This window comes from Myotis myotis, unplaced genomic scaffold, assembly GCF_014108235.1.
Source record: "Myotis myotis isolate mMyoMyo1 unplaced genomic scaffold, mMyoMyo1.p scaffold_m19_p_24, whole genome shotgun sequence".
Taxonomy (NCBI): domain Eukaryota; kingdom Metazoa; phylum Chordata; class Mammalia; order Chiroptera; family Vespertilionidae; genus Myotis; species Myotis myotis.
The window spans coordinates 3,539,442-3,555,738 of NW_023416329.1; the positions used below are offsets into that span (position 1 = coordinate 3,539,442).

Here is a 16,297-nt window from a genome sequence, read left to right on the forward strand (position 1 = left end):
TTATAAATTTAGAGTTTTATATCTTCCTTGTGAACTAACCCTTCCAGTATTACATAGTGACCTCGTAATGCCTAATGCTTTTTGCTTTTGTCTCTTTGTCTGCTATTACTATAGTTACAACAGCTCTCTTTTCTTAGTGTTGTTTTGTGTATTTTCTTCATTTTACTTTAAAATATCAAGGAAAAATGTTTCCCAAAGATTTCTTTTCATTAAACTATATGGGTGACTAATAAATTACATGAGTTCTATAGAGTTAACTTAGTCCTGAAAACTAGTTTATTAATAGTTCATAAAACAAATCCCTAAAAATTAATTTCTGAATAATTAAAACAGAAATGTGGAGATTGTGAATGCGATGAGATAGAGGATAAGTGAGGTGGTTGCTATCACATCAACAGGATCCCTCCTATCTCTAGCACAGCACATTTAAAAAGGCATTTGCATACAACTCATTTACTCAAAGAAAGTGACATTACCTGAGTAAGAAGTGCTAGCACAATTTAAACCCGAGACTTATTTCAAGTCATGCTTCAAATCAACTTGAGTACATTTATCAAAGAAGCAAACTGCTCTAGATGGCTGCAGTTCAGACTGAAGGCTCATTAGGACTCTAATACGTCTGATGAATGACATGTGACTTGGCTAATAACAATGTCAAGAAGGCACAAGATGCCAGATCTTCTCATAAATTGTTCACCAAATCAAATTAATGTCAAATTAGAGAAAAGGCTAGACTAGACAAATGTTTCTGAGCAGGCTGAGTTAGCTTTTCTGCACTGCATATGCCAAGGATTTTATGAAAACAAGATAATTCTATAAGATAGTAGCCTGGTTTCTAGGCTTTTCTCCATAATGAAGAGCTGTATGTCACAGATGAATCATTTCAGTTCTCTCTAGGACTTAGTTTCTTCACTCTAAAATAAATAAAAAATCTTAGTCTACCTTCCAAATTTAACATCTACACATCTATACAATTCCTAGGAACATCATCACAATTGAAAGGCCATCAAGTGGCTATTTCATTTTTTGTGAAATATTAAAAAAGCAAATAAATTCTGATTTTAAAAAAATCAGCTGATTTTCCCAACATACTCTGAAAGCCATGCAGAAGTGTACTAAGATCTCTTTTCTAAAATGAAACTTTAAAGTATATCAAAACTCACTTTAGATAAGTAAAAAGAATGAATGAATGAATGAATGAATGAATGAATAAAATATACTCAGCTGTAGATTGCAGTTATACAAAGGATCTACTCAGGATATTCTGTGAAATTATTCACTTCCAAATTGCCATTCAGATCAGAGAAAAGTATCAACAGTGGGCTGACAGCCCAGCAGCACACTAAGAGTCAGACACTGCTGGTGAGAGATGCACTGGTGCCATTGATAAGGCCACCTGACATGTCACACAAAAATCTACCAATCTTCGAAATTGTTTTTCAAAGAAGCAGCACAACTGTCATCCCTGAGTGGAGGTGGAAGCCAATTGGAAAGTAAGGGAAGCAGTGCTTATTCTTAATACTGATTTTTATCTCTATTCATGCTGGAATTTACAAGAAGTGACTATGAGGACCGCACCATGATGGAAGTCCTAAAGCTCCAGTAGATGAGTGAGGTAAGAGAAAATTGCAAGGCACCCACAAGATGAAAATTTTCCTATTTTTACTCTAAACCTGGTGGTATCTCCACAAGGAAGGTAATATATCAAGGTGAGAGTTTTTGCCCCAGATTTTTTACCACCATAGATTGGAGACACTGTGCCACACTTTCTCTATCAATTAAAATTTCATCATCAATATATTTAAAATTGCTTCAAATTTTATGTGAAATTTATTTTGTATCTGTTACTAACAAAATGAAATAGATACCCAAATAATTAAAATTTCCAGGACAGCATCTAAAAGAGTTTTCTTTAGAGTTTGAAAAAGTCCCACTCTTTTAAACCCATTTCTTAGCGAGCTTAGTCAGTGATTTGGGGTACCAGCCACAATTAATTATCAGAGGTGCCTCTTTTTCTAGTTTTACCTCATTAGTCACTGATCTATGTGCCGTTTCCTGACTGGATGAGGGCAAATGCATCCAGGAATTCAGGTCTTCTGTGGTAGAGGCACCTTCCTGCTGACCTTTTCCTGAACAAAGAGAAGGAAAAAATTGATCAAATGCAAAGGGTTACACAGAAAGGAAGACTGAGTCTGAATGAGAAAAGTCAAGCTGGGTGAAGGGAATTTACAACTACCTTTCCTATTTTAGATTTATTTCATCTTTAACTCCTAGGTTATAATCACTTTTCTCCCTGCTTTGAAAAACTAACATAGCAAACATGACCCTTCTTCTAGGATTATCCTCAGGAAATTTATTTTTGAGGAGTCCCTTTGTTCCTACTTCTATATTATTCAAGAACGTATTCTTTAGGTAAGTCCTAAATATATACACCCTACAAAAAGTATGCATTATAATCTATTGAAGAATTCTGTTTCAGAGTCTACTTCTTAGATAAAAAATGTTACATACGTCTCACATACTTAAATAATGTTTTGTATTATTATTAATGAATAAATTAGCAATATGTAAATGTATATAGAAAGTTGTTATAGTCTTTATTGAAAAACACAATATGAGTCATCCCTACAAAACCCATTGCTGGTTGTATTACAAGAGTGTTGCCAATTACCCTGTTAATTCTTCTGCACAGAATCTTCCAGATAGAAGCCCAGAGAGAGATTTTTCTCTGATCTTACAGACTACTGTTTCCCATATGATGGCAGCCTTAAATATTATAATTTAGAAATGTTGTAACAGCATATTACAAAATCAATAAAAATATAGTAAATACTTTGAACACTAAAAAGTACATTCTTGCATGTGTTTAAAAGGAAATCAAATAGGAATTATAAACTATTATAACATATACATTTTTATAAATATATATATTAAGAAATGTCAATGAAAGACTACGGTTCTGAAGGTTGGAAATGCAAGATCAAGGTGCCGGGAGGTTTGGTTTCTCCTGAGGAACTTATCCTTGGCTTTTACTTATTTTTTTTTTAAATTTAAATTCTTTATCATTTAAAGTATTGCAAATGTCTCCTTTTTCCACCACTGACCTCTCCCTGGACACTCCCAACTCCCAGCACAGGCCCTCACCCTGCTAGTGTCTGAGTCCATTGGTTATGCATATATGCATGCATACAAGTCCTTTGGTTGATCTTTTACCACCACCCTCCCACCCTCTTTTTTCCCTCTGAGGTTTGACAGTCTGCTTGATACTTCTGTGTCTCTGGATCTATTTTTATTCACCAGTTTATGTTGTTTATTATATTCCACAAATGAGTGAGATCATATGATATTTATCTTTCTCCTACTGGCTTATTTCGCTCAGCATAATACTCTCTAGGTCCACCCATGCTGATGCTAATTGTTAGAGTTCTTTCTTTTTTATAGCAGGTAGTATTGTGTAGATGTACCACTGTTTTTTAATCCACTCATCTGCTGATGGGCACTTAGGCTGTTTCTAAATCTTAGCTATTGTAAATTGCACTGTTATGAACAAAGGGGTGCATATATCCTTTCTGATTGGTGTTTCTGTTTTCTTGGGATATATTCCTAGAAGTGGGATCACTGGGTCAAATGGGAGTTCCATTTGTAATTTTTTGAGGAAACTCCATACCGTTTTCCACGGTGGCTGCACCAGTCTGCATTCCACCAGCAGTGCACGAGGGTTCCTCTTTCTCCACTTCCTAGCCAGCACTTGTTGTTTGTTGATTTGTTGATGTAGCCATTCTGACAGGTGTGAGATGGTACCTCATTGTCATTTTAATTTGTATCTCTTGGATGATTAGTGACTTTGAGCATGTTTTCATATGTCTCTTGGCTTTCTGTATGTCTACTTTCAAAAAGTGTCTATTTAGGTCCTTTGCCCATTTTTTGGCTGGATTGTTTATCTTCCTTTTGTTAAGTTGTATGAGTTCCCTGTAAATGTTGGAGATTAAACCCTTATCGGTGATAATATTGGCAAATATGTTCTCCCATGCACTGGGCTCTCTTATTGTTTTGTTGATGATTTCTTTTGCTGTGCAGAAGCTTTTTATTTTGATGTAATCCCATTTGTTTATTTTCCCCTTAGTTTCTATTGCCCTGGGATGTGTATTGGTAAAGATATTGCAACAACATATGTCTGCTATTTTGCTGCCTATGAATTCCTCTAAGATTTTTATGGTTTCCCATCTTAGGTTTAAGTCCTTTATCCATTTTGAGTTTATTTTTGTGTATGGTGTAATTGGTGGTCTAGTTTCATTTTTTTGTTTGTTGTTGTTTTTTTTGCATGTATCTGTCCAATTTTCCCAGCACCATTTATTGAAGAGACTATCTTGACTCCATTGTATGCTCTTGCCTCCTTTGTCAAATATTGAGCATAATGGCTTGGGTCAATTTCTGGTTTCTCTGTTCTGTTCCATTGGTCTATATGTCTGTTCTTGTGCCAGTACCAGGCAGTTTTGAGAACAGTGACTTTGTAATACAGCTTGATATCTGGTATTGTGATCCCTTCAACTTTGTTTTTCTTTCTCCAATGGCTGTGGCTATTTGGGGTCTCCATATGAATTTTTGAGAGTTTGTTCTTGGTCTGTGAAATATGCCATTGGTATTTTAATTGGGATTACATTGAATCTATAGATTGCCTTGGGCAGTATGGATATTTTAATGATGTTGATTCTACCAATCCATGAACACAGTATATTCTTCCATTTGTTTATGTCTTCTTCTATCTCTTTTTTCAATGTCCTGTAATTTTCCAAGTACAGGTCTTTTTACGTCCTTAGTTAAGTTTATCCCTAGGTATCTTAATGTTTTTTGTTGCAATAGTAAATGGGATTGTTTTTATAGTTACTTTTTCTGTGAGTTCATTATTGGTGTATAAAAAGACCATAGATTTCTTGGTGTTAATTTTGTAACCTTCTGCATTGCCAAATTCATTTATTAAGTCTAGTTTAGTTTTTTATGGAGTCTTTAGGGTTTCCTATGTACAATATCATGTCATCTGTGAAACCAACAGTTTTACTTCTTCTTTTCCAATTTAGATGCCTTTTATTTCTTCTTCTTGTCTGATCACTATGGCTAGCACTCCCAGTACTATGTCGAATAGGAGTAGTAAAAGTGGGTATCCTGACTTGTTCTGATTGTTAGGGCAAATTGTTTTAGTTTTTGCCCATTGAGTATGATGTTGGCTGTATGTTTATCATATAAGGCTTTTATTATGTTGAGGTATGATCCCTCTATTCCCACTTTGCTGAGAGTTTTTATCAAGAAAGGATGTTGGATTTTGTCAAATGCTTTTTCTGCATCAATTGGTATGATTATGTGATTTTTGTTTCTCAATTTGTTTATGTGATATATGACATTTATTGATTTGTGGATATTGCATCCTCAGAATAAATCTCACTTGGTTGTGGTGTATGATCTTTCTAATGTAATGCTGGGTCCAATTTGCTAGAATTTTTTTTTAAATATATTTTATTGATTTTTTACAGAGAGGAAGGGAGAGGGATAGAGAGTTAGAAACATCGATGAGAGAGAAACATCGATCAGCTGCCTCCTGCACACCCCCAACTGGGGATGTGCCCACAACCAAGGTACATGCCCTTGACCGGAATCGAACCTGGGACCCTTCAGTCCGCAGGCCGACGCTCTATCCACTGAGCCAAACCAGTCAGGGCCCGATTTTCTAGAATTTTGTCGAGGATGTTAGCATCTATGTTCATCATGGATATTGGCCTGTAATTCTCTTTCTTTGTAATGTCTTTATCTGTTTTGGGATTAGGGGAATGCTGTCCTAAAAGAAAGAGCTTGGAAGTGTGCCTTCCTCTTGTATTTTTTCGAATAGTCTGAGGAGGATAGGTTTCAGTTCTTTGAATGTTTGGTAAAACTCCCCTGTGTTGGCTTTTAGATGGTTGCTTCTCATGTGGCCTTTCCCTTGTGCATGCACACCCACCATGTCTTTTCCTCTTCTTATAAGGACACTAGTCCTATTACATTATGTCCCTGCTGTTAAGAAGTTACTTATCCTTAATAACCTCTTTAAAGGTAGTCACATTGAGATCAGCACTTCATATGAATTTTGGGAGAACATATTTCCATTCCTAACAACTATTTTGATACAGTATCAAACATACTAGAAGAAAACTACAGATCAACATCCTCTCATGGATAAACATGCAAAAATCCTTTAAAATTGTCAGCAAACCAAATCCATAAATATATGAAAATGACAGTACATCATGACCAAATAGGGCTCATCCAAGAATGTAAAGTTGGTTAAGACTTGAAGGTTAATCAGTGTTATTCAATATAATACTATACTTAAATATATATATATATATATATATATATATATATACACATATATATATGTATATATATATATGATCATCTTCAACAGATGTAAAAATGAGAAAATGCAATTCCCATTAAAAAAACACAAAAACCTCACAAACTAAAGGGAATCCTCTCCTGTAGATAAAGGACATCTGCATGAAACCTATGACTAACAACATATTTAAGAATTAAAAGCTGAAGTATTCCCCCAAAGGTCTGGAACAAGTTAAACATGTCTGCTCTTACCACATTTTTCCAACATTTCACTAAGATAGTATTAGCCAGTAATGTGAAGCAAGAATGAAAAGAAAAAATTATTGCTAAAGAAAAAAGTATAAAACTCTTCATTGTATTACTGTATGTTAGCAGGGAAAAATCTAAAATTAAAATTTAATAATGCAAAAAGTCTAAATACTTGTAAATAAACCTATAATCTAAATTAAAATTAAAAAATTTAATAATGCAAAAAACCTAACACTGAAAATTAGAAAGGATTATTGTGGTGATTGTGAAGAGATGGAAGAGGTCATGAGGGGAATAAATGGTGTTGAAGAAAAATAAATTAAAGAAAAATTTTAATTTTAAAAATTAAAAAATAAAAACCTGAATAAACAAGAAATATCTAAATAAAGGGAGAGTTACATATTGTCTTTATATTGGAAGGCTTAATCTATATATATAAAAGCCTAAGTGACTGACCGACCATTCGACCGGCTGATCGGTAACTATGATGTGCACTGACCACCAGGGGCAGACACTCAATGCAGGAGCAGAAACCACAGGCATGGAAATATGGAACAGACTGATGAATCTCAGAGAGAAGCGGGGAGGAGAGAAGGGAAGGACAGGAAGAGACTAACCAAAGATCTTATATGCATACTAGAGGCCCGGTACACCGATTTGTGCACGGGTGGGGTCCCTCAGCCTGGCCTGCAGGGATCGTGCTGAAACCAGCTCTCCTACATCCCCCCAAGGAGTCCCGGATTGCAAGAGGGTGCAGGCCAGTCCTAGCGACCCCACTGGTGCATGAATCCATGCACAGGGCCTCTAGTATTGTTAGAACATCAAATCTCCTCACATTGATCTATAGATTCAATGTCATCTTAATCAAAATTCCTTCAGGATTTTTTTTTTTTTTTTTTTTTTTTTTAGAAACAGATAAGCTAGTTCTAAAATGTATATGAACTGCAAAAGGGCCTATAATACCAACAACAATTTTGTAAAAAAATAACACTGGGGGCTTATACCACTTGAGTTCTAGACTTATTACAGAGTTATATTAATCAAGATGCTATGACACTGGAATAAGAATAGATCAATGGAACAGAATAATTTTTCCAGATATAATTCTACACATATTTATTCAATTGATTTTAGAAAAGATGCCTAGATTTTTTAATGGAGAAAATACAGATGTTTGAAAGGTAATGCTAGAATAACTGGATATCCACATGAAATAAAAAGAACCACAATTGTTATATTCACACCATTAAGAAAAGAAACAAAATAAATCACAGATCTAAATGTAATAGCCAAAGCTAGTGCTGGGGTCCAACCCCAGCGGGTCCAGGGGTCCCCAAAGGCGTAGACGGAGTCGGTGAAGAAGGAAGGACACGGAGACAGTGTTCAGTTGATCAGCAGCCTAGCCAGGATCTCCAGCCAGGATCTCCAGCCAAGTTCTGGTCTGGATCTCCAGAGAGGTTCTGCTTAGGATCTCCAGCCAGGTTCTGTGTCCATGTTCTCTTGCTAGGTTCCCCAGCCAGGTTCTGTAGCCATGTTCCCTCGCTAGGTTCTCCAGCCAGGTTCTGTCCAGGTTCTCCAGCCAGGTTCAGTCACCAGGTTCTAGTCAGGTTCTCTTGCCAATTTCTGTAGTCAGGTTCAGTCCAGGATCTTTTGCCATGTTCTCTCCAGCGAAGTTCTTCTGTCTGTGTAGGTTCTGTCTTCTAAGTTCTGTGTGTAGGTTTTGTCTTCTAAGTTCTGACTTGTTACATCTGTATTTATACCAGTTGATTCCAGTCCTATCAATCTCTATTCCAAAGGTTAGGGCGTTTCTTATCTCCATTCCAGGGAGTAAAGATTATGTAGCTTAAGCATGATTGTTCATAGTTAAAGTGATTAATTACCCACCTGGCACTTAGTTAAGAGGTTTTATTCCCTCCCTAACTTCAGGGGAAAATCCCTACCTGGGGAAACAACCTTTCTCAGAGACCTTGGTTAAAACACATAGTGCCAAGAAGGTGAGCAAACATATTAAGAACAGTATGCCATATATGCCAGGTCCCTTGAAACAGCAAGCATGGACCGGCTCCCGGCAAGCTAGAAAACTGTAAAAATAAATAGGAGAAAGTATCTGTAATTTGAAGTTACGCAAATACATCTTAGTACACAAAAAGCATGAAGGATAAATTCAGTCTCCTCAAAATTTACTGTTTGATCAACTCAAACAATTTTTCTGAACCTTTCTCTTGGTTTTTAGACATAATCATTTCCAGTGGTCATACTGTAATTTCATACTTTCATTTCACCTCTTTGATTGCAGTTCTGTCATTTATGTGTGGCATCGTGTTGGTTAAGTTCCCTAATCTCTCTATGTCTCACTTTCATCATCTATAGAACAGAAATACTAACAGTGCCTATGACACAAGGATGTTACTATTAAATGGGGTATTAAAGGTAAAGCTGTGGGGAAGCATGGGACTTGGTTGTAATGTCTGTAAGGAGGATTCTCTGAAAAGTCAGAGGCTTCTGGGGGACCTTGCTGAAGGCAGCAGACTCTGCCTTGACTTTTCCAAATAAGTCTGAGCCCCCAGGTGTTTTACTAAAATCTTTATGTTTAGACTTCAAAAGGTCCTTGTTTGAAAGACACTACAGATGCAGGTGCTTTCTCAAGCAATACTTACCCTGCTGATTGTATCTAGAGGTTAATTTTAGTTCAAGCTGTTGTTCCAGTAAAAGCCTAAGGAGGCAGGTGAACAGCGCTATTTGTTCCTAAAGCAAAACAGCCCCTTAGCCTCTCTTTCACAGATGTGTATCAGAGTAATCATTCATCCATCACTCAGGACCTGCCGGTCAGCCTGGGCATGAAGCATTCATTCAGTAGAGTGCTTGACACAGGTTCAGCATTTAATGTACTGGTTACTTCTGTTAGTTTCCAGAATTCGTTATCTTCTTACATGATTTTCAAGAAATATTTATTCCATTAAACTATGTGATTACTTTTCAACATATTAAAAAGAAATATCCAAAGCCTAGGAACAATGAAATTATAATAGCAAAAACATGCCCAATACCCAGATCTTAGTTTCTAAATACTATCCTATCTAATAAAAGAGAAACATGGTAATTAGCCATACCTCCGCTACCCTTCCCATTGGCTAATCAGGGCGATATTCAAATTAACTGCCAGCCAAGATGGCGTCCGGCAGCCAGGAAGCTTGAAGCGAACATGAGGCTTGCTTGCTTCAGTGACAGAGGACTCCAACGTTACCCACCTGCCGCTGCCGGCCTCTGAGCTTGCAGTTTGAAACATTGTTACAAATATAGAAGCTAAACAAAACCCCAGAAACCTGCTATCAGCCCACCGGGATCTCAGAGCTGGAGTTGAAACAGTGTTTCGAATATAGAACCCAAACAAACCAGATACCTGCTTTCAGCAGCCGAGGTCTAAGAGCTGGAGCCAAACCTCAGAGCTAAAGCTGGCCCAGAATAAAAAAAAAGAAAGAAAGAAAGGAGCCGTTGGGAGCTTCAGTCACCCGCCAGCCTGAAAACAGCCCTCAGCCCCTCACCCAGACTGGCCAGGCACCCAGTGGGGACACCCACCCTGAAGGGTATATATGACCAGCTGCAAACAGCCATCATCCCCTCATCCAGGCTAGCCAGGCACCTAAGCGGGACCCCCACCCTGATCCAGGACACCCTTAAGGGCAAACCGGCTGGCCCCCACCCGTGCACCAGGCCTCTATTCTATATAGTAAAAGGGTAATATGACTCCCAGCACCGGGATCAGCGGAGCCACGAGGCCTCCCGGCACCGGGATCAGCATGACAGGGGGCAGTGCCCAAACCCCCTGATCACCCTGCAGCTCTGTGTGTGACAGGGAGTGGGGCCACAACCTCCCTATCTGCCCTGCTCTGTTCCTGATAGGGGAAGGCACCCCAACCCCCTGATCAGCCCTGTTCTGTGCCTGATAGGGGGGAGCTCTGCAACCCCCTGATCACCCAGCGCTCTGTGTGTGACAGGGTTCAGTGCCCCAACCCCCTGATTGGCCCTGCTCTGTGTGTGATAGGGTAGAGCCATAACCTCCCCATTGGCCCTGCCCGAGTGGGACAGTGGCGGCACCCCAACCCCCTGATCTGCCCTGCTCTGTGTGTGACAGGGGCAGTGCCCCAATTCCCCTATCGGCCCTACTCTGTGACAGGGGGGAGCTCCCCAACCTCCTGATGGGCCCTGCTCTGTGCATGACAGGGGGGAGCTCCCCAACCCCCTGATCGACCCTGCTCTGTGCGTGACAGGGTACAGAGCCCCAACCTCCCTGATGGGCCCTGCTCTGTGAGTGACACGGGGCAGCACCCCAAACCCCTGATTGGCCCTGCTCTGTGCGTGACAGGGGGTGGCGCCGCAACCTCCCCATTTACCCTGCCTTGAGTGTGACAGGGGGCGGTGCCCCAACCCCCCAATCGGCCCTACCCTGAGCGTGACTGAGGGTGGCATCGCAACCTCCCAATCCGCCCTGCTCTGTGCATGACAGGGGGTGGTGCCTCAACTCCCCAATCAGCCCTGCTCTGAGCCCGACCAAGGGCTGCACCTAGGGATTGGGCCTGCCCTCTGCCACCCGGGAGCAGGCCTAAGCCAGCAGGTCGTTATCTCCCGAGGGGTCCCAGACTGCGAGAGGGCACAGGCTGGGCTGAGGAACCCCCCCTCCCCCCCGAGTGCACTGTGCACCGGGCCTCTAGTATATACTAATAAAAGCCTAGGTGGCCCTCGCACATGATGTCATCACAAGATGGCTGCCACAAGATGGCCACATGCACAGCGGGGGCCGGGCCCAGCGGCCACTCCACGAGGTGAGGCCTGGGGGTCCCACAGCTCCACATGGCATGGAGGAGGCGGGTCCTGGCAGAGGAGGTGGGGCGCGGCAGGGGAGGGCAGCTGTGGGCGATAGGACCGGCAGGGGAGGGCAGTTGTGGATGATCAGCCTGGCAGAGGAGGGCAGTTGGGGGCAATTGGGCCAGCAGAGGAGCAGTTAGGCATCAATCAGGATGGCAGGGGAGCGGTTACGGGGCAATCAGGCTGGCAGGCAGAAGTAGAAAGGGGCAATCAGGCAGGCAGGCAAGCAGTTAGGAGCTAGTGGTCCCAGATTGTGAGAGGGATGTCTGACTGCCAGTTTAGGCCCAGGGATCAGGCCTAACCTGGCAGTCGGACATCCCCCAAGGGGTCCCAGATTGGAGAGGGTGCAGGCCGGGCTGAGGGACACCCCCCTCTTGTGCACAAATTTCATGCACTATGCCACTAGTTCTCCAATAAAAGAAAGCAAAGCCCTTTAGAGAAATGGCTGAATATAGGGCTGGGACAGGGAAAATGCAACATAAGCCTGGAGTATCTTGTAATGCAATTAAGTAATGTAGTGCTGAAAAATACAAAAGGATGGGGTATGTCAAAGGAGTCAATCTTAAAGAGCTCCCAACATTAAATGAATTCATCAACCTTCTTTTCTTGTACCTTGTCCCCAAGCAAAAATTGACAGGACAAAATAAATTCATTCAAAATTAATAATCACTTTGGCAGGCACAACTTGTTATCCCAATGTGTCATTCTCTTCAGAGTTTTATTTAAGCTGTGCACATGGCTATCTAGAGTAAAGAAAATATTCCCAGCTTTCCTTGCACTTAAGAATGGCCATGTGACTAATCTCTGGCCAATGGGATAGAAGTAGAAATATCATATATCAGCTTCCAGGAAGGTTCCTTTATGTTATCAAGTAAATAACATAACAACTAAATTACAATACAATGTATAAGATAAATATACGTAAGTCCACACAAATCATTGGATAAATAAATAAGTAGGGAGAAGAGAGAAATATTCTTTATAGAATAATCCCAAATAGTGTATATATATTTCATCTTCTAGGAGGTAGAGCTTAATTTTGCCTCCCTTCTCCACATGAGAGTGAACTATACTTAGTGACTCACTTCCAAAGACAGGAGTAAGGAAAGGGAAGCAAAATAAGTTTACAGCAGAAAAACAAACACTGGCAAACACCACCTTAACCAACTAATGAAGGATAATATTATCATAGGCCCCTTAACATATGACCAGAGGGCACTTCACTTCTGTGATATTCCTCCCCAAACCCATAACTCCAGGCTAATAGTAAGAAAAACATCAAACCTAGATTGCGAGCCATTCTATAGAATACCTAGACACTTCTCCTCAGCCTGTCAAGGTCAAGAAAAACAAGGAGAGACTGAGAACTGTCACAGACCAGAAGAGACAGGGAAGACATACAAACTAAATGCAATGTAATATCCTGGACTGGATTCTGAAACAGAAAGAGAACATATATGCCGGGGGCGGGGGGAGGAGGGGAAAGGGATGGTGAAGTTCAAATAAAATATGAAAAAAAATGTTAACAATAAGGGGTACAGTTAGTTCATTTATTTTCTTTCTTATTTATTAGTAAAAGCATTTAAGAATACAGATTTACCACTGAGTATCACTTAAACTATATCACATACGTAGGATTCTTATTTTCACTATTTTCAAAATTGTTTAGGGTACTTTACCTACCTACTTGTTACATGGGAGAATTTCATTTTATTTTATTTTATTTTTATTTCTAAGGAGTCAGTGTTTGTTTCCTTGGTCTTGGTGTTTATTTGTTTGCTTTAACCTGAAACAAATTCATTACCTTGCTTCTTTTCATTACTCACTTGGCCAAACCTCAATACTGAATGAATTTATCAACCTACTTTTCTTGTACCTTGTACCAAGCAAAAATTTACAGGACAAAATAAATTCATTCAAAATTAATAATCACTTTGGCAGGAACAATTTGTTATCCCAATATATCATTCTATTCAGAGTTTTACTTAGGCTGCACATGGCTATCTAGAATAAAGCAAATATTCCCAGCCTTCCTTGCACTTAATGCAAGGCCATGTGACTAATATCTGGCTAATGGAATAGAAGTAGAAATATCATATATCAATTTCCAGGAAGATTCCTTAAAAGAACCTTTTATCCTCTTCAATCCTTCTTGTCCTCTGCTTCTATCATGTTTCTTGAAATTGTAAACGGCTACTGCCTCATTTGAACCATGGGGACAACATTTTGAGGTTGTTTAGTGGAAAACTAGAAGTAGTCTGAGTCCTAAAACTTCTTGGGGGAATACGAAAGATATTGTTTAAGGGTACAAACTTGCAACAAGTAGTAAACAAGCCATAGAGATCTTATGCACAGTATGATAAATACAGACAACAATATTATACTATAATCATCAAACTTGCTAAGACACTACTAGACCTTAATTATTCTAACCACTAAAAAGAAAGAATAATTATGTAATGTGATAGAGGTGCTAAATATCACTACAATGGTAATCATGTTGTAGTGATTTGGTACATTGATCTCAAATTAAAATGCTGTATACCCTAAATTTACTCAATGTTATATGTCAAATAAATGCAATAAAAAACAAACAATAAAAACGTCTTGGAGCAGAGCCATGATTCTAGGCCTGGACTGTCTACCTCAGACTTTTACATAGGTGATAAATAAACTGACAGCTTTTAAAGCCGTTGATGTTTTAGTTTTTTGGCTATTCACAACTGTACCTAGTCCTGACCAATATACATCAACTTCTAATGGTCTGTGAATGTGGTTTAGTGGATTTGGTTTTTTTCAATTACTGTCCTACACCTTCTGAAGTTTATATCAATTCTTCCCTATTCTCATAAACCTCTAACATTTCCATCTGCGTCTCACTCTCACTAGGCTGATGACTGGCCTGCACTGCACAGAATAATTAAAGCCATCAGGTAGAATTCTCTTGTCTTCTTGCTGTATAACAGACCAATCCACCACTTCTGCATACCTGATGTTCTTTTCATAGTGTGGTAACAAGGAGCCATTCCTTCTATTTAGGCTTTAGATCCCTAGCTCTACCATGCCCTTTCTCTTTCTCATCTATTCAACTTCTCCCTCTTACATAATAGGTCTCAGTCATTTTAGAAAATATTCCTTCATCCTCACAACCTGCTCCAGATATCACCCATTTCTCTCTTCTTAGAAGAATTTCTTGAAAGAGTTGTCTCCACTGTTTACTGTCTTCTTTTGATCACCTCCCACTTTACTCTTCACCCCACTCAAATCTGGATTCTGGCTAAAACCCAGCAATAAAATGTTTATGTTTCTCTCCAAAGTTACCAATGATTTCAGTGTCACTAAATCCAACTGGATTTTTTAAATGTCTTACTTTCCTTATACAGTGGAAGATTGGTTCTCTAACTTAATTTGTTCCAGAGGATGCTCTAGAAGCTGTTCCTTAAAAAAAAATCATTTTTCCAATTAGAAATAATGTAAATTGAATTAACCATTCCAAACCCCCAAATGATTCCATTTTATCTTTTCTCAATTGCCTGTAATTGTTGTTTAGTGAGGACTTTCACACCCTTAGCAATATCACATCCTGATTCCTCATTATGTTTTAAAATTGTGCTAATCATGAATTTCACCATGCCATACTCAGTAGCCAGATCAGACACAGATGCACCTCTATCATACTTAGCAATTATTTATTTTTAAGCTCTATCATTGTTCTCACAACTTTCCTCTTCTCATTGCTGCTATCAATAACCTTCATAGGACCCATATTTACTTACTGTATGTATTTAATAAGAAGAAGCAACAAAAGCAAAAAAAAAGAAAAAACCATGAAAATATTCATAGCACAAATTTCCTGAGATGTTAACAATGCAAGGTTTAGTGGTAAACTGACTCATACATGAGCATTTGCTTCTTTTTCTCCTGAGAGACTCATGACTGATGATATAGATACAGTATCAGTATGTAAGGTCGAGAACCAAAGTTTTGTCCAACAACTGAGACAGTTGTTCTGTGAACAACCTGGTGGAGAACCAAATTGTTCGAGAAGGGAGATGTTCAAGAACCAAGGTTTGACTCTCCAAAGCATGTCGGGTTGTTGATCACCACCTCCCTATTGAAAGTCTCATCTTGGCTTCCAGGGAACACCACTCCTTTTTTCTCCTATCATCCCATATTCATTCTTATCACCTTTGCCAGATCTTCTACCTCTACCTAAATATTAAATGTTTTAATTCTCTGCCTCTGTAGCATCGAACAGACTGTCAAACTACAGCGGGAAGGCTGGAAAGGGTTGTGCAGGGAGGTAAGATATCAACCGAAGGACTTGTATCCATGCATATAAGCATAACACAAGATACTGGGGGTTAGGGAAGGCCAGGGGAAGGTCGGGGGGGGGGGGGGGGAGGAATGAAGACATATGTACTACTCTTTGTAATACTTTAAGCAATAAAACAAAATTTAAAAAAATAAAAATGTTTTAATTCTAAGAATTATTCTCTCCTCAACATGTACAATATTTCCCCAGATAACGTAATCCATACCCAAGTCTTCAAATATATGTATACACATATAAATCATAAATGCAGATCTCTGACACACGTCAACTATTTCTTGCAAGAAAACTTCTTACTACATACCTCCCCTTAGATCTCTCACAATTATCTCAACTTTATTATAACCAAATTTGAGCTAATAACTTTCATAATATTTCCTAAACAATTACCCATCCCCACTAACAAAAATTGAACCTTTTCAATTCTTTCTTCAGTGAAAGATAATGCCACCAATATGTAGTTATGCAGTTTGAGAACTTAATAATCTT

The 16,297-nt window shown here is 39.2% G+C and overlaps 1 protein-coding gene across 3 annotated transcripts in view; it reads right to left on the reverse strand.

Moving 5' to 3' along the window:
- Positions 1-16,297, reverse strand: part of PTPN20 (protein tyrosine phosphatase non-receptor type 20) — a 183,727-nt gene that overhangs the window by 78,859 nt on the left and 88,571 nt on the right. For all 3 annotated transcript variants that reach the window (XM_036356047.1, XM_036356049.1, XM_036356048.1), the window contains one exon: positions 2,026-2,129. In XM_036356047.1, coding sequence (XP_036211940.1) covers positions 2,026-2,030 — 5 coding nt within the window. In that variant the 5' untranslated portion in view covers positions 2,031-2,129. The remainder of the gene's footprint in view (positions 1-2,025; positions 2,130-16,297) is intronic.